The sequence below is a fragment of the Rasamsonia emersonii genome, assembly GCF_000968595.1.
Source record: "Rasamsonia emersonii CBS 393.64 chromosome Unknown ctg1118621760352, whole genome shotgun sequence".
NCBI classification, from domain to species: domain Eukaryota; kingdom Fungi; phylum Ascomycota; class Eurotiomycetes; order Eurotiales; family Trichocomaceae; genus Rasamsonia; species Rasamsonia emersonii.
Window position 1 is genome coordinate 1 of NW_013563059.1, and position 18,070 is coordinate 18,070.

The 18,070-nt window shown below is 50.1% G+C and overlaps 7 protein-coding genes across 7 annotated transcripts; 3 read left to right on the forward strand and 4 right to left on the reverse strand.

The window, feature by feature from the left end:
* Nucleotides 1-2,644: 2,644 nt before the first annotated feature.
* T310_5983 (uncharacterized protein) lies at nt 2,645-4,696 on the forward strand (the record flags this gene model as incomplete). The annotated part of the gene is made up of 9 exons (XM_013471168.1): nt 2,645-2,697; nt 2,734-2,787; nt 2,859-3,075; nt 3,106-3,243; nt 3,296-3,679; nt 3,731-3,852; nt 4,121-4,169; nt 4,203-4,397; nt 4,565-4,696. The coding sequence occupies 9 exons, from the start codon at nt 2,645-2,647 to the stop codon at nt 4,694-4,696; spliced, it is 1,344 nt and encodes a 447-aa protein (XP_013326622.1).
* A 561-nt stretch (nt 4,697-5,257) lies between these two features.
* Nucleotides 5,258-7,256, forward strand: T310_5984 (uncharacterized protein; the record flags this gene model as incomplete). Its single annotated transcript, XM_013471169.1, has 2 exons — nt 5,258-5,998; nt 6,033-7,256. 2 exons carry the CDS (start codon nt 5,258-5,260, stop codon nt 7,254-7,256), a joined length of 1,965 nt encoding a protein of 654 aa, XP_013326623.1.
* Nucleotides 7,257-7,809: 553 nt separating this feature from the next.
* Nucleotides 7,810-8,986, reverse strand: T310_5985 (OB-fold nucleic acid binding domain-containing protein; the record flags this gene model as incomplete). Its single annotated transcript, XM_013471170.1, has 2 exons — nt 7,810-8,528; nt 8,839-8,986. The coding sequence occupies 2 exons, from the start codon at nt 8,984-8,986 to the stop codon at nt 7,810-7,812; spliced, it is 867 nt and encodes a 288-aa protein (XP_013326624.1).
* Nucleotides 8,987-9,524: 538 nt separating this feature from the next.
* T310_5986 (Cytidine and deoxycytidylate deaminase zinc-binding domain protein) lies at nt 9,525-10,241 on the reverse strand (the record flags this gene model as incomplete). The annotated part of the gene is made up of 1 exon (XM_013471171.1): nt 9,525-10,241. One exon carries the CDS (start codon nt 10,239-10,241, stop codon nt 9,525-9,527), a length of 717 nt encoding a protein of 238 aa, XP_013326625.1.
* A 439-nt stretch (nt 10,242-10,680) lies between these two features.
* On the forward strand, nt 10,681-11,688 carry T310_5987 (DnaJ domain protein; the record flags this gene model as incomplete). Its single annotated transcript, XM_013471172.1, has 2 exons — nt 10,681-10,819; nt 10,907-11,688. The coding sequence occupies 2 exons, from the start codon at nt 10,681-10,683 to the stop codon at nt 11,686-11,688; spliced, it is 921 nt and encodes a 306-aa protein (XP_013326626.1).
* A 722-nt stretch (nt 11,689-12,410) lies between these two features.
* T310_5988 (Universal stress protein family domain protein) lies at nt 12,411-14,618 on the reverse strand (the record flags this gene model as incomplete). Its single annotated transcript, XM_013471173.1, has 5 exons — nt 12,411-12,538; nt 12,633-12,693; nt 12,748-13,523; nt 13,581-14,048; nt 14,150-14,618. The coding sequence occupies 5 exons, from the start codon at nt 14,616-14,618 to the stop codon at nt 12,411-12,413; spliced, it is 1,902 nt and encodes a 633-aa protein (XP_013326627.1).
* Nucleotides 14,619-15,240: 622 nt separating this feature from the next.
* On the reverse strand, nt 15,241-16,639 carry T310_5989 (Uncharacterized protein; the record flags this gene model as incomplete). Its single annotated transcript, XM_013471174.1, has 5 exons — nt 15,241-15,626; nt 15,693-15,757; nt 15,820-16,196; nt 16,272-16,440; nt 16,509-16,639. The coding sequence occupies 5 exons, from the start codon at nt 16,637-16,639 to the stop codon at nt 15,241-15,243; spliced, it is 1,128 nt and encodes a 375-aa protein (XP_013326628.1).
* Between the last annotated feature and the right edge of the window lie 1,431 nt (nt 16,640-18,070).

The following is an 18,070-nucleotide window of genomic DNA, read 5'->3' on the forward strand; positions in this document are numbered from 1 at the left end:
GCAAAAGAAGCGAATTCAACATCTCCGAAGTCTTCAATCATTATCTCCTTCTACTATAGAACAGGCAGTGGATAAGGTGATTAAATGTGCAGAGATTACCATGCAGAATGCTATCCTATTGCAGCAAGAGATTCATCAGCTTTGCACAGAAAACCAACGCCAAAAAAGAAAGCGACAAGCATCTAGATATTTTATTCAAGCAGGAGGAAGCTTGACAGGTGCTGAAGGGCAGCAAAAAGCTCAAGAGCATGAGCAACTGCAGGAATCATCTCGACGACCACGGAGACCACCAAGGTGCAGTAATTGCAATCAAGAAGGCCATAATCGGCTTAAATGTCCTAATAAATAGTGCCTTTTCTTTTATATAGGAAAATATAATAGATTTTGTTGCAATAATCTTCAAGATTTTCGGTCACGTTGGGCTGCAACTCTTGGCCAAGGACTGACCAGCTCGGTGGTGTGACCAGCTCGGTGGTGGATTACGTTACCTGCAATGAATGACTAATCAATTAGAGACAGAAAGAGCTCATTTCATGATTTCTTTTTTTCTTTTCCCACCAATCTGGATGCTTAAAGACAGAAAGTACAAGAAATAGATGCAGGTGTGATGTGTCCATGGAAAATCAGAACGTAGGTTTGTTATCTGTGACTGCTCATTGTGGCATCTTGGGATCTTGGTACCCGACCCCTCCTTGATCTCTGGTACCTCCCGGGAGATCAGGAGAGCCGTTGAACGAGGGGAATCCCCCCACGGACCTGGGATCCCTCGCCCTGGACTTTTTCTCCGACCTTCCGCTGGCCCATGGGCCGAGCCGTGGTGCCTAGCTCTGGATTTGGTGGACTTGGGCATCGTCAGAGGCCTCAGGATTCAGGAATAATAATTAATAATGGCGCTCAACCAAGACGGCTCTCGTCCATCCGCGGCACCGGCCGGCTCTGTTCCTGGCTAATGCTATTGGCGCATGCCTGGTTCGGGTCGGATCCGTCCCGCCGGGAAGACATCATTGGGCTGGCCACCAGTTGCCGGTCTGCTGGTCCGCCCTCGGGGACGCGGGATTCTCCACCACTGCTGCAAGCTCTGCTGAGCTTCCTGCTTCCCGGGAGTCGACCAGCACCGGAGGCTGAGGATCCCTAACCTCAGAAAGGGTACGTGAGATTGAAATTCAGAGTCCTCTTCACAGAAAAGAAAGGATCGTAGAAAGAATTATGAGGTACAGAGTACCTGCTGTGGTTCATATACTGCACATATGCTGTATGTACACACTCCGTAGACTGTACGGAGTACATGCTCCATGCATTCTGTACACAATTTTGGGGCAAGAAATCCCTCTTACGTATGGACGACAGTCCTCCGTACACCGTAATTTGTGCAGCATTGGCGGTCTGAGAATCGACGCTCCTCGGTACGGAGTACTTCCTATATTCCGCGGAAATTCTTCAACAATGGTTGCTTATTTCCTCTTTTGTGGAACTCATGATAGCGACAGCAATCTCATTGGAAAATGAATACTCCAGAGTACTTCCATAAACGAAATCGATAATGATGATGATGTTGTTGTTGTTGTTGTCTTGACTAAGGATCGGCATTGCTCTTGATACGAGTGAAGTCATGAATACCCTCAATCTTTGCTTACAGATTGGCTCTCTACACACAAGTGCCTTGTGGCAAGTCACGTTCTTATATAGTTCTTATATACAGAGTTTTTTTTTCTTTCTTTCTTTGGATGAGAAAAAAATAAAAGAAATTCAGGCCAGAAGTTGACAAGAGGATGAATGGCAGCAGTTTACATTTCTATGCTTGAGCGCATTCTGCTTGGAGATGCTCTTTACAATTGTTACTTATGAAGCATGCACTCACTGTTCATGGCCAAAACCTGCCCCGCAAGACTGAATTATGTTGATGAGACCAGTTTAATGAAATGCAGTTATCCGATTGATGATGTTCTGTTGTTTGCTGCGTTCTTTTTTCTGTTTGCAAAGTAATGGAAATGATCATAGGGAAACCACACCTCTTGTTTGTCCCTCTGCATCTGTTAATATTGAAGGAATCCGGCGAGCTTCATGCCTAGCAGGAGTTTGCCGGATTCTTTCAGGTCAAAGAATTCAGCTCGAGGATTGGTGTTTATCTGACGAGTAAAGAGCGTGTCTCTCTGTGAAGCGTCTCTCTGTGAAGCCACCTTCTCAGGTGACCTGACAAAGGCTCTTCTTACCTCTTCCACGATTCACCAGAACGTTCTGTCTATTTCCTTCTGAGACTACACGCACTCATTTCTCTGTGTTTTTGTTTTGGTCTTCTCATCTCATCTCCCAGCTCTCCTCTACCATATCATCCATCTAGTCCCACAGCCTAAGATAGTCTTTCCATCTCCAAGGTCAGATACAATCCTAGTCCCTTCCCATCTTCATCTGCCTGAACTGAAGGATCCTCTCAATCTGGCCGTGTCTATCTGGCCAAGACATCGTCATTCTGAGTTCTTCTCCTTGTCCCTGTCTCCTCCAGGATAATATCAGGAAGGATTCACTTCATACAGATCCATCTCTATCGCACCTACCTAGTCCGCTTCCTCTTCATATCCATCCCTTGTCATCGTCCAATACTAAGCAATCTTCATCTGCAGGCTCCTCATTCTACCATTTCGACATCATGGCACCTCCAAAAGGCCCAGGCGGGGGATATTCTGAGGCAACGGTGAAGAAGTGAGTAGTCTTTTCCCCCAAAGCTTCGAAAACTAGAGCAGACACTGACATTACTTTGGCAAGGATCAAAAGTGCTCGTGTTCCTGACAAGTGAGATGACTTTGTCGCGCCTCAGTACCTGCACTGATTTCTACTAGGATTAAATGCGCAACTTGCAACAGGTATCGCCGCCAGGACGCCTTTTCCAACGCCCAACTCAATCGTGTCCGTAACGCAATAGCACGCAAAGGATACGAATTCGTCGAGTCGGGGAGAGCACCTGTCCGCTGTAGAGACTGTGTTGGCGGTCCCACCGTGGAATTGACGTGCATCATCTGTGACAAGACCAAAGCAATCGACGAATTCGCCAAAAACCAACGTCATGACCCTGATAAGGCGGTACGCTTCCTGGTTGTACTAACAAGATAGATATTTGTCGCTGATGGCCAAATCATGCAGAGGTGCTCAAACTGCGTTCAAGATCATCTCGAGGTAGAACCGTGGGACGAAAACTGTGGCATTGCAGATACGGATTCAACTGCGCACTACGAGTCCAACGCCGTTAAGGTAAGTCACGAAGGAACTAAACCAGATCGTAGATACTCATTAGTGTGATCAGAGCCAGTATGACGACGACGAAAGCGTTCCCAGGTCCGTCGGTGAGCCTGGTTTTGATGAGGACTTCGACACGACTTCCCGAGGTACTGCACGCACTGTCTCTGCTCTCGGCAATGACGACGAAGATGACGATGACGATTCTGTTGGGGGCGGTGTGTGGGTGGAATCTAGTCGTGGGGATGAAAAATCTGAGGCAGGAAAGACAAAATCCCACGTCTTTACTGCCTTCGACCCCCAGGGCATCGGTCACCAACGCATGACTTCCGAAGGAGGGGATTCCGAGTCGGTCCGCACTGGATGGGAATCTTGGGGAATCAATGCCAATGAGGAACCAGTTCCCAGAAGAGTGCGCAAGAAGAGATCTGGTAGATGGGCAAAAGTAGAGGTAAGCTACGCCATTTGTCCTGCAAAATCATCTTTGTCTTACGCAATACAGGGCCCTCGATTTCCAAAAGGTACAGCTCCGACAATGCGCATTCCCGAATCTTCCGGTCGATGCCTCGCGGCGTCGGACGAGGAAGAGGACGATGGAGTGCCCCATGACATTTCGGACTACCTGTGAGTGCGGCAGCCAGAGTATAGACTCTGTTGGCCTGGCCTATCTCATACTTTGGAATGACCGCATTGGCACTGGCAAGAGCGTGTTTGTTCATCAGCGCTTACATGGCCTGATTCCAATACGAACTGCCCAAGGATAGAGCCTCGTCGGCGTGACACTGATCAAACCGTTCTTATCAGTTTCTTTTTTCACAAAGCACTTCAGCCCTTTAAAAGTCGTTTCCTTTTTTTTTTCTTTTTGTCCATTTTTTAAACAAAAAAAGAAAAGAAAAAAGAAAAAAATTGGTTATTCAACAGATGAACAAAAATTTGAACTGGTTTGTTGACATGGGCAAGCTTTCGAAATCCAGACAGGTTGCAAATCTACAGATCAGAATGCAAAGTTATGTATCAAGTGCATGACTATGAATCACGTTAAGTACGCAGTCTTATCTCTTATTCCCTCGCCTGAGAAAACAGGCAGTCATTGCTTTCAACTCACGGATCGTCTACTCAAGAATAATTGTCAACAACAGCTCTTGCCCTGTCCTCAATTACGCTGTTGTGTAGGTAGCTTGCCCACAGCCTACAGACCCCAAGTATCTACTGCCCAACGAAGGCTCTCCATTCACTAGTATGTTCGCGATCCGTCCTATCATAGGTTAATAATGACAGAATAAACCGGTCCAAAAAGGGAAAAGAATAAAAATGCGTAACTAAAAAAAAAAACTAGGGCAACACAAACGATGATATCATTGTGTGGAAGGCTTGCTGTCAAGCTAGTTTGAACTGTGGGACAACTGCGGGTATTGGAGTATTTGAGCCATGGGACTCTGTTTTACCCTATCAACACTGGAAGGGGTAATGCTTCCAACTTACCTACTTAGGTAGCCATATTGATCGATCATGCAGGAACTAAGTCAAGTCGACAAGTCTTCCTGTCACTGCCACAGCAGGTCAGCGCGGTTCCCGACTGGATGCGCTGCGATCAGCAGAGGGGGAAAAAATGATGTAGGGCTATGATGCGCAGCAGCCTATGGGGGCCCCCGCCAGCTTCAATTTCTCATGTTTCTAGCTTTCGCCATCCTACACCTAGTAAAACTGTGGTCTGCGCCCCTTTCGCTGCATGTTTGCTTTATGCAGGCCCAGTTTAATGGTTAATGGTGACTTTTGTCACACGTTGAGTCTTCCGAGATCCTGACGGTCGCTCCCTTCTGCCTGGCGCCTGTAAGGTCAGCTGTCCGGCGCATTTATTTATCAGCGTCAGACAGCCTTGTCTTTGTCTTTAGACTTTATCCGCCGTCAGACTTCATCTTCTGCTTCTTTGCGGATTGTATGATATTTCTGCGTTCTTGCAATCAACTCTCAACTGGCTGTGACGCGTTGATTACGGTCTTCTCGTCCGATCGAACTGGAAACTCCATACATGGCATATGACGGCTATCGCGGAAGCCCCAGCTCGTATGGGCCACCGGCTTCGCAGGACGAGTTCGCTGAACCAAGATCGCCTTCTTCTGTTTCCTATATCCCACCTTATCCATCGCACTATGCTTCAGATCAAATCCAGATGCCTCAACCCCGCATGGCGTCGTCTCAGCTCTATCCCCCGCCTTCCTCGAACCCGAATACACAAGGGCATGTTAACTATGCCGCGTCCTCCGCGACCAACAAGGCTGAGAATTTAGGCTTCCTTACGCCTGAACTTATTTCGCACATCACCGCGATCGTTATCCAGCAGCTCAAGGCGTACGGTCTGGACAATTTACAGGGACCGCAGCAGCAGCAGCAGCAGCAGCAGCAGCAAACTGCTCCACCTCCACAAGCACCAAGCTACACTGAATCCTCGGCCTCAGGAACGGGACGGAGCATTTATACACCTCCCTCTAACGAGAGTCATGAATGTGACTCGTCACAGTTGCAGAACCGAACTGGTCAAGCTTCCTTCACCAGCCCAAGACCTGCTGCTGCACCCGCGCCAGAAAGAGGAAAATCTCCGTCAAATCAGTATAGTGATCATGGCCAAAAGGAATTTCGCCCGAAAGCTCCCACGCGAGTTCCTACGTGGGGTGATATGACAACACTGGAGAGGATTTGGGGGAAGCTGTTTGAAGACGGCAAGCCGACTGAGAAGCTGGGCCAGTTCTTACGTGGAATTGCAGTCTATCTGGTAGGTGCTGGACTTTGAGAAAGATCTGAACTAGCTTAATTCGGACTCCCCTCTTCAGATCCAAGAGTATCCGCCTGGAGACACTATCGTGATCGTTCCAGAGAAATTGCGAAAGTTCTACGAAGACACCAAAGTGCCGGAAGATACCTATCCATGGCATGGTGCGTACCAGGCCTATCATTCGTATCCCATTCGTATTTATATTTTGCGTCCTGGGATCTTTATCACTAAGGCATTCTGGCTAGATATCTTCAACCATTCTTCCAATATCTCGAGATTGTACCGAGAGTTCGAAGTGGAGCATCATCTCGTCCAGGAGAAGCTTCACGAACAACCAGACATCCCCGGACTGACTCCTCGTGGTTTTGCACGGTGGGCCACGTTGCTGATCCAAGCTCATCCAGACAGGGAATTTGCCCGCCTTAAAAAGGCCGTTTTGCACATGCCCATAAGCAACCCCGATAGCAAGGAGCGATTCCCGAAGGAGATTCCGAGGAGACTTTTCCCCAGTTCCCCAGACTCTGCATTGAGAGAGAAGCTGGAGCGTTCCATTAGGGAAATCTGTCGTGTTAATTTTCCTTCCATTACCGCAGAAGAGCGACCAAAGACTCCTCTTCGTCGAAACCCTGCAGCAGCTGCTTCGACAGACCAGTTTTCCTCAAGTGGTGATCGTGTTCACCGAACTCGTTCCACCTCGAGCTCTGCAGTGGTGGATGAGGATGATGAACCGGCTCCAACTGCTCCCATAGAGCGTGAAAGGAAGCCGTATACCGCGCAACCCGGGGGAGGGAAAGTGTACGACGATGATCGACCTTTGCATGTGGAGACTGGATCAGCCGGTGCCAGAAAGAAAGAGTTCCTTTCTACTCCCACATCCGCACCTGGCCACCGAGCATCACACTCCTACGGTCAGGAACCTTCTTATCTTCGAGCGTCATCGACAAAGCGCGGACGAACGCGCAGCTCTTCCTTTGGCGTCAGCGGACAGGGCGACTACCGACATTCTGAGAGTGACCTTCTTGGGTACGGCAGCAGCCGTGGTTATGGAGGCTTGAGCTCTGCAGAAGACGTAATTGACGACAGTCGTCGGTACAGAGATTACGACCGTGATGATGCACTCCGTGAGCGGGAGCGGGAGCGGGAACGGCGATATCACGATCTGGGCAGCGACGCGACCTGGAGTGATGAAGATTACTATCGTGGGTTGCTGGGCGGCCAGGGTGGCAGTGGAGGGAAGACAAGGTCTGGATATCGGTGACTGATTGGTGAGTACAACAGACAGTCGGGAATAATTTATGTCTCCAAACTCATGCCTATGACCCCTGTATCATTCTTTCTGGAAGTTTATTCTATTCCCTTCACCTCGCTGTCCTGCATTGATGTAACTTTTTTTTTTCCTCATTCTTATTCGAGCATGTACTCTGAGTAATGAAGTACCTAATGTCTTACTTAGTCTTGCGCTTTCGTTAGCACTTGTGTGTTAGATATGTGACAATATTCCTGTATTTTTCTGCCGATTTACTTTGAGCAAGTGAGGAAGGATAATAAACAGGTATTTATTGTTATTTTTGTAAATGCCTACCTAGGTAACCCAGGCGGAGTCGAGTACGAGTCCATTAAAATTAAAAAAAAAACAAGGCATAATTGAAAAGTTTCATGGTATTCATTTTCATTTCCACTGAAAAAAAATAATTATAGTGCATACAGGTCAGGTATATATATACATCGTCATTGTATTGTATGTACTGCACAACAACAAATATAGTTAGTATGTACATTACCTTAGGTTATAGCAAAGCTATCTTCACATTTCATCCTTCGTTCTCCCGTGCAGGTGCTTGCTTCGCTGTTGACATTTTCATTTTCTTTCTCTTCATTGTCATCATCTCCTGAAACTTCCGATTTGCCTCTCTGCACATAGCAGCCTGTCTCTCGCGCAGCTTCTCCTCGCGCTCCCATCGTCGCTGGATACGACGACGATCCTTCTCCTCCCTTTCCGCGAGGCGCTTTTTCTTCTCCTGCGCACGCCGCTGGTCCCAGACGGCCTTCTGCTCGTCTTCCTCGGCCTCGCGGCGCAGCTGCGCGATCTCGTCCGCGCTCAGCGACCAAGGTACCGAGAGGACGTCGACGAGGTAGCGGGCGCGTTCGTCCCAGAACCGGATCTCGGCGTTTGTGTCTGGCAGGATCACGTACCGCTCCAGGACGACCTGCATCGTGGAGCGGAAGGAGGAGAGCGTCCCCTTGATTTTGGCCACGGCGCCGGGGGTCAGCGTGCTGATGTCGAGCGGGGATCGCGTCGTCGAGGCGACGTGGACTGTCTCGGGAGCTGTGGCTGTGCTTGATGCTGTTGCAGTAGCACCATTTTCGTCGCTGGTGGCGAGCACCTTTAAAACAACAACCTCGATGGTAGCTCCACTGCTATCGTCGAGAACGAGGACGGTGCGCCGCGGGTACTCCTCCCTGGCGACGATTATTCCAGCCAGACAGACAAACTGGATAGGGTGGTTGTAGTAGAAGTAGAGGTTTTGACCTGGAGTTTTAGGTTAGCTGCGATTAAAAATGGATGTAATTATGGAGTAGGTTAGGTCTATTTCGAAAATGAGGTCATTTTTCCTGTAGATGTGAGAATACAAGACCTGCTCTTTGTTTGGCACCCCTGAGAAGACACAAACAATTCCCTTCCAAGTAAACGTATGGAGGAATATTCAACATTTGAAAACAAAGAAAAAGAACACAAGCACGTAGAAACCATCCAATCTTTCCAGATCATGAATTCCATCCAAGTACAACAAACAGCCAGGATAGGTAGATATTAGGTAGGTAGATAGGGAGGTAGTTACCTTCAAACCCCTTCCTCGTCCGCAACCTGTGCACATCCACAGCCGCCATCTTCACCCAGGCGAAGTGCGTGGGCGAGGCCTTGAAACAGAATGCAGGATAAAACGTAAGGCCGGTATCGTGGGCATTATCTGAGTCTCCTGTGGCCATTGGTTCATTTTCTTTTTTTTCCTTTCTCTCGTCTGTTTATTCTCTTTCTCTTATATATTGGTTTTGAGGTGATTAATTGATTGATTGATCGATAGATAGATATCTGGTCCGTTCTGCTGGTTGATCTTTTCGAAGGATGTCTGGCTGACGCGCTGTGATGTGTTGGCGATGACGAATATTAATTGGTGCAGACGCGAAAGTGATGCCGGTTCACGTGACGCCAGCACCAGCACCATTTTGGGCAGATGTATGCAGTATACGATTTCTCTGATCAACAACTCGAGTTGCTATGGGGTTATACGATTGCTGTCATTGAGTGGCTGGGAAAATTACTGTTGTTTTGTATTTTGGTCCCTGGCTGGTTGATGCTGCTTGCTTCCCACAACCTGCATGGGAGTGCATTTATATATATTTGTCGACAACCACCACAAACTCTAACCAAGGTTGTTCGCAAATATGTAGCAGTGCTAATAATCGAATTCAAACCCTCTATCTTCCTCCTCAGGAATAATCTACCTGAAAGACATTATCCGAAAGACTATCCGAAAGTCCCCTCCATCATCCTCTTCTTCGGATTCCTCGGCAGCTGTTCCTGCCTGCGTCGCTCCTCAGGACTGATATCATCAATATTCGTCCCAACATTGCCGGAGTTCTCCCCATCCTTCTTCTCATGCCCAGCGGTCGCGACGGCCAAGATCTCCTTCTCCAACCCACCAATGTGTTCCCATTCGACCCCGGCCTCCGTCAGCATCCGACACCCCTGCGACTCTCCGACAAAGGTGCCGGGCTCTTTCACACCAAAGTAGACCTTGTCGATGCCCCTGTACTTCCCGCCCTGCCGCGTCTGGATGATCCGCTGCACGCACGGCGTGTTCCCGGAGAGGCGCTGCCCGCACGGCTCCATCGTGACGTACAGGATCACCTTGCGAGTCGGGTCCGAAGAAGAAGAAGACGAAGAAGGGAGGACCTCGCCGACGCGATCCTCGGGAACGCCGTGGACGGCGGCGTAGTTGGACAGACAGCACTGCTCCGCATGCGTGTTGCCCGGCAGCTCGAGCGTGTACCCCGTCGAGAGAACGGTGTCGTCATCGGTCGGACCGGCCTCGTCGCGACGTAGGACCAGCATGGCGCCCACCCGGAAATTAGACGGCCGCGGAGGAGATTTCTCGGCTAGCGAAAGGCATTGTCGGATGTAGTCGAGGTGAGAGGTAGACGAGGCGGGGGCGGGGTCTGATTGAGCTGCGAATGTGGTCATGTTCAGAAATCAATAATCAATCAATCAGTCAGTCAATCAATCAATTAATTAATGAACTGCTCAACTCAATTATCTTGGAGATGGGATTAATTTCTTGTAGAGATATCTTTCATTGACTCTATTCAATTGGCGGTTGGATGTGTCGGAATACTTCAATTTCATATCTACTTCGGCATGGTCCATACGCTGTATCTGCGGAAGTGGAGCCGCGGAGCTATGACATATCCATTTCTGTCACTCCAAGTCGCGTCCCGGCGCGTCTTGACGAGCGACGATTTACCCAAGACGACATCAACAACTCCTGCATTAATTACCAACAGTAAAGACAAAAGGCGAGCTCTGTTTCTGACCTGAATTGCAGTCAAGTTCTTTTTATCTTTTACTCCAGTCTTCCTTCTGTCTCACAAACTAATACCAATCTAATCTCACCCCCGGCGCAATGCCTTCACGAGACGAGGATCTAGCGGATGAGCCTCCCTCCGCGATTAATCCCTATGAGGTCTTGGGGGTAGATGAAAAGGCCACTGCAGACGAAATCAAAACTGCCTATCGGAAGAAAGCGTTGAAACACCACCCAGGTATGTATTTCCCCCTTACACTCCGCTACACACCGTGCGCACTTCTCCCAGGAGAAGGATACCATACTAATGTTTCCCCCCCCCCAGACAAGGCACCACCAGACGCCAAAGATGAGGCGAACCAGAAATTCCAGGAGATCGCGTTCGCGTACGCGATTCTGTCGGACGAGCGACGACGGCGACGCTACGACCTGACGGGGAGCACGTCCGAGACGCTGGACCTGGAAGACGACGACTTCAACTGGATGGAGTTCTACCGGGAGCAGTTCTCGAGCATGGTGGACCGCAGCGCGATTGAGAAGATCAAGAAGGAGTACCAGGGCTCGGACGAGGAGCGGCGCGATCTGCTCGCTGCGTTCGAGAAGTACAAGGGGGACATGGACAAGGTCTACGAGGTGGTCATGCTCAGCAACGTGCTGGATGACGACGAGCGGTTTCGCGCCATCATCAACAAGGCCATCGCCGATGGCGAGGTGAAGGGCTGGAAAAACTACACGGAAGAACCGGAAGCCAAGCGACAACGGAGGCTGAAACGGGCTCAGGAGGAGGCAAAGGAGGCCGAGGAGTTGGCCAAGGAGCTCGACAAGGAAGAGAAGGGCCCCGGCGCAAAAGGCAGAAAGAAGAAGGCCGCCGCCAAAGCGGACGACAATGAACTGGCGGCGCTGATCCAGCAGCGACAAAAGGCCCGAGCAGCCAATTTCTTTGACGAACTGGAAGCCAAGTACGCGCAGCCCAAGAAGGGTAAAAAGCGAGCACCTCCGGAAGAGCCCCCCGAGGAGGCCTTCGAGGCTGTCGCTGCTCGGAAGACGGCCAACAAGGAAAAAGACAGTAAGAGCGCCGGACGCAAGTCGAAGCGGACAAAATCCTAGCTAGCTGTTCACAATATCCACATCCATGGATGTACTTTTTTTTTTACTACGCCAGCCAGCATGGAGATTTGATATTTCTTTATGATCTTGCAAGCTTCTGGAGGGTTGTATTCTGGGTAATATAGCACGCAGGATTATGGAGAACAAACAAAGGGAGTCTGGGATAACGGAACAAAGGAGTTGGGATGTGCATTATCTTAGGTAGATACCTCAGCATGTTACATTAGTCCAGTCCCAATGCATAGTTTGATTGTGTACTCGCCTGTCTTTCTACGAGGTATGACAGTTATTCACGTTTTGCAAATAAATCTATTGGTACAGTGGGTCTAACAGCTGCTGTCTGCTGTGTATATCCACGGATAAAAAGGCTCAATGGGATTTGGATAGAGATAGATAGCAGACCTGTGCTAACAGTCAGTTTGAACAATAATGCCATTGATACTTGAATCTGGAGTACTTCGATCTCAACACTGGTGTAACCAAGTCATAGCTCAACCTCTAAACGCCATACCCCATTTCATTACGAATAATCAATAAAAACTAATATGCATATCATCCATCCCACCAACCGGCCTTTAAATGCATGACGCGAGACGAATAAACCGCCAAAGACAGATCCCAGCACTTTCTCCGGGGAACCAATTGCTTGCAGAGAAAAAGAAAATCGTTAGTGGATAAGTCACGTAGAGAACATAATCACAGGGAAAGCGCAAACGCGCAGATCAGTCGATTTTCGCCATGGCCAGGCTTTTTGGAGTCGTGAGATTGTTGGAAAGCCGCACTCGGGTCTTCTTGATATGTTTCTTCAGCTTCTTACGCGCCACCATCACCGGTACAGAGGACTTGGTCACTATGTAATTGGAGAAGGATCCTAACAGCACACTGCATGGTGTCAGAAGGAATGACAAGATGGGGAAAAAAAAAGGTTTGGATAATGAGCTCACCCTTCAAGGCACTTCGACCACGGGATCCAAGAATCACCAGCGTCGGCTCGAGTCCATCAATCTAGACCAGATATCAGCCCAAGAACCTCTGGCAGACCCATTGGAAACAACTTACCGCTTCGGTTAACAGATGCTTCGGACTCTTGCAGTGGATGACCTCCACCGCAACGCGGACCTGCAGCATCGTCTTCCTCAGCAGCCGGACGCAAGTCTGCGAGATTCCTTCGATGGCTCGGGCCCGTTCCGCCTCTGCTCTCGACAACGCCCGCGCGTCGACCGAGTTATTCCGGGAGTTCGACCGGCTGTCCGAGCCAAAATACGACGCCAACGCGTGCGGGATCAAACTTGCAGCGTTCGCCTGAAATCTCAGAGCGGTCTTCTCGGTTTGTTTTCCGACCACGTCAGCGGTATCCTGCATCACTTTCGCCCCTTCTCCAATCTGTACTGAGTTGATATCAACTCCACCCGCGCTTTCGTCCGCGATGGCATACACGGCAAACAATGTGTCACCGTCTCGAAGGATGGTACCGATCGTCCATTCCAGAGCGTACACCGATTCATCGCTAAGATCCGTTGCCACCAGGTATTTGCGCTGTCGACGGAGACCCTCGGCGGCTTCTCGCTGGAAGCGAGGAAAATCGCCCCGGATGATGGTTCGAATCGCCCGGTCCGGAATGGAGTTGTCGACGGATGACATGTAGATGCTCAGGTTTTGGGCCTGCCTGATGTCTGAAAGGTCCGCCTCATCGTCTGATCCAACTGGTGTGTTGACCATGGATGCAGTGTGGTCGAAACTCGTGTTCGGATGAACTCCCTTCCGTCTCCAGTTAGGCTTGTCCTTAGCTGGCGTGAGAACGGATCCCCTTCGACGCGGGGGAGCTAACAGCTCTCCTGTACCCCTATATGTCAGTCATTTGAGAAGACGAAGCAAGGGGAAGCTGCACCTACGCTCTTCCTCCAATTCTGCGAGGAGACTCAGTGGACCCGCTCGGGATGGACTTGTTGGCGGGGGAGGAGGCCCTTTTTTCCCACTCCAATCGCCCTGTGTCGGAGAGGAAACAGGGTCTGTCGACTTTTGCCTCCCGCGAGGCTTTTCTGGTGATGATTTGGAACTGAGCGCTTCATCTTCGGAGCTGGTGTCGTCGACCTCGTCCTCGCTAGTATCGACGCACTCTGAATTCTCTGCACTTTCGGTGCTATCTTTTGGAAGGCGCACGTTTGCATCATCAGCAAGGGATTCCCCGCTTCCGCCACTCTCGCGTGCAGCGTCGTTCTTCGACAGGGATGATAGACTGCCACTTGACGTGGCCAGGGCGGCGTCTGAGAGCTTCTTGTAGGCGCGATCCATATTAATCACCTTTCCAGTGCCAGTCACGTATTTGTTAAGCTGGGAAGGTCGCGGTGAGAGGGAGCGGACTACGACTTCAGGCGGTTTTGGCTTGCGGAGCGCATCTTGAAAACGATCTGACGTTAGCCTGGCTGCTCCCGACCGCGATGGAGTCTGGTTGGCGTCTTACCTGCCTGAACGGTGTGCTTCGGGAGCACTATGTGGGGAACGGTTGGCCGCATGCTAAACCGATAGTCGGCGTGGATGTCCACGCTGCGACTCTTCAGGGCCCTTCTCCTCTCGGGAGGAGGCAGAGTCGTCGCGCCATCTGAGGATGGACGGTCGGAGAGTTCTGAGTCGGGCCCATTGTCCTGAGAACCGGGATCAGGCGTATTATCAGTCGCAGGCACAGAGCTGGCAGCGGACGACGGCGTGACTCCCACTCCAATGCCCGCAATGGAGCCGTATCGCCTGTGGGCCGGCTCCAGCGAGGTATCCAGCAGGCTCCGAACGGGGGCGGGGCTAGCGCGACGTTCCGGAGGGGCATTCCGACCTTGAGGACCTTCAAGCAGCTCCAAGATCTCGCGGCGTTCTTCTTCCAGCGCCTGTTCGACGGACATCCGCAGCGGCTGCCGCCGGGCGCTGTTATTATGGGCCATGTCAGAGACGATGCGTGGGCAAAAAACAATTCGCAGGCGTGTTGGCGTGGAGGAGCAGGTATAGTTTTAACTTCCCAAGACGGGCGAATCGACGCCGCTTGCGCGGACCTTCCCTCATGTGACATGGGCCGGCGAGGAAGGAACCTTGGGCAGCAGCGACGACTGCTGCAGATCCCCACGTGCCTGCATCAACGCCCTTCGCTCCTTCCCTTTATTGTCCGATTTCCTCTGCTCCCGAGCTACTAACAGGGCAGGAGCTGAGGAAGAAGACAATCTGCCCGAGGTTCAAGCAGGCCGGTCTTTCCTGAGCGGGAAACTGCGCTGCTGATGAAGTCATAGCGGTCACGTGTCAACAATCACATGAACTGTCGCTAGAACCCTAAGCCCTAGATTGCGTCTCTATATAGCATATATATACCCTTCTCTAACAGCAGATAATGAGAAAAACTCGCATGTAAAACACTTTTGCCGCCACCTCTGACATGACTCGTTCCCAGATTCCGATATTCCTTTGACGACAGAAACTATAAAACAATCCAAACAGCATTATCATCCGCATTCATATCAATCAGTTACTGCTGTATGACCCTGACGAACCATTCCAGGCAGTTGCATGCGTGGCTCAGTGTTCTCGCCAAGGCTGATGTCGATGATTCTCTTGGGTGTCGGCTGCTGCGAGGTCATCCAGCTCCGTTTCCGGTTGTGAGTCTCTCCTGACGTTGACTTCCGTCGTGACCATGATATTATTCCCGGGCGGGTTTGCTGCTTCGTCAGCCTCGAATGGCCGCGTGCTCTCTGTAGAATGCCTTGGCTGCGACGAACGAATGACGACGCTGCTCTTCACTCGATTGCTGCCGGACGCATAGGATGTCCAGCCGGTCCGAGTCGTTCGAAGCGTTCGGCCGAGGATATACCGGCGGAATAGGGGGCTCATCACAGGTAGGTTCACGCTGACCACGCCGATGCTTGTTTCTACGGACGTCCAGATCGTGCCTCTGACGCTTGCCCCTGTGTGGGAAGAAGAAAGTCGTCAGTATGTGCTTAAAGCAAGGGGCGATGACGGTGAAAACTTACACATCGGATCTGGATTGCGGGGGGAAGTGAGACTAGCGATCCGGATTATGCTCACTGCAGACACGCTGATTTGGGCGTCAGTCAAAGATAACCCAAAAATATGGCGCTTGAGGCAATTCTGACGTACAAAATACCCAACGTGAACACCCCCATCAAGGCCAGCCGCTCACTTAATGGCCTCTTGAGAGTCCACAAAACGGGCAGGGGGATGATTAAAATGAAGATGTCGGTGAGGAGATTGGTAGAGGCGATAGTCACGAAATAGACGTAGCCGTCGAGGCAGTCGCCGGGCTTTTCCACATCCCAGTATTTATCGATAGGATTACACTGGAAGAGGCCGGTGAAGACGGTGGCGATGGTCCACGCGATGAGCAACCCGGCGACAACCCACAGAGCATAGCAGATTTTGCGATTCGAGCTAAACAGCCTCCAGTAGAGGAGGACCATTGTCATCTTGATGGCGGGCATGCAGACTCCATAGAACGGTTCGATTGCGTAGAGGGCCTATAATAAAAAGCAGTCAGTTCAATGTCTTCCTCCACTAATTTCCAAATGTACTGTACGAATTGATTCACCTACCCTGAGGAAACAAGACGGTCCATCCTTTGGGACATCCTTGGTATGCTTTCCCAGACCGCATTTCACGCCTGTGACTCGGCTCAGTTGGAAGCTTATATAAAAGGATTCAGATGGGGATACTGACTGACAAACTGGACAATATTCAAGGAATACGACAGAAGCTGGATACCTGAGTGTTCAATTAATGCGATGCAAACCTAGGTAGAGACTTTGCATACCATAGCCACAACCGCGCACCAATCATCCCACCACAGCTTGTTGCCCATCATATGGCGCGAGAAGAACCGCAGCACGACCGATACGGTCGACAGGACGATCAGGACGATGGAGACGGCGACGATAAGCGGCTGTCTGCCGCTCAACTCCATCGTTGCAACTGCGGAGACGCGGCTTTCGTTCGGAGAAAAAGGAGCGGGAGTGTTGTACGGGATGGGGAAAAAAAAAGAAAGTGATGATATTATGCACAAGCAGGGAGTAATTGAATCAAAAACATGAAGCTGACATTATTATAGCAACTAGAAAAAGAAATCCATTGGAAAGCGGGAGTATTATTCAAAAGTGATTTTTTTGTAACTGATCGTGATTGTTGCTCAGGGTATGTACGGTACCTATCCAGATATTCAGAAAGCTCAACTTTTGACGATGCTACCAATAATAATAATACTAACACACACAGGGTAACAACCTCGTTATACCATTTACAGTGCAGAGTCTATCAGTTAAGATCAGAGCTAAATGCGGAGCACTACGCCTGTTACATCAGATGGATTTGCAAGGTAATTAGCGGGGGCCTTTGCAGGCAAGAACAGTCTGGAAGAAGTCTGGTCTAGACGATCATGTCTTGCATCTTTTGATCGCACCTCCACAAGAGTATAGCATTGTCCCGTACAGTCCTAGCTACGGTAGCTTGCGAAGCTCTTGGAATTTTCGTTTGATAGGTAGGTAGGTAGCTAGGCAGCCCCCTCAGACAGATCCCACGAGACATGAATGACAATAGACTTGGCACTTGGCCCCCTAGGGAATTGGCGAAAACTTTGGTCTTTGGTAGACTTCAAGGATTTCAAATCTGCGCGAGGACAACTTGGCTTTCTTTGTGGCTACCAGCGTCGGTAGATCATCCCGTGCTTGGAAGTCGCCGGTGCGTTTCTCCAATGTCGATTGGATGGATTGGATGCGTCTGTACTGTACATGTACATACACCTACCTAGGTACGTGCGTATGTACTCCGTACGGTTACTCACCTCTGGATTTCAGTTGCAGCTGGAACTTTCAACTGAGTAGAAGTCACTATCTTCTTTTTCCCTAGAAATTGACCTTCAGGGAAATAGAGAGACAGTGCATAGTAATCTCTCGATCGAACAACAATAATAATACTAGACATACATCTTCGCAATCTGGAGCGAGGAAAACTTATTTTAGTTCCTATTCCTATATTAGGGGATACAAAAAACACGTCTTTTTAGCGCGTCATTCGGCTCAGAGAGGCCTCTGAGCCCCTAAAAACCACCATGGAACCTCCCGATCCCCATGGTGGTGGTGTTATTCACGCGTCACCCCCGGCAAACGGCCACGCGGCAAGCCAGCTCACGGAAATCCTGGAGGTACCAGACACCCCAACCCAAGCCGATGGAACATCACTGGACCTCTAGGGCTTGATATGAATGAGAATGATCAGGAAAATGAACCCAAAAACCGAAGCAGAACCCTCGAAAGGCACTAGAATCCTAGGGAATAGCTGGATACGAGGTCAGGCCAGCAAGAGCCATGGGATTGTCAAGCCGCAACGACGAGCCACCCTG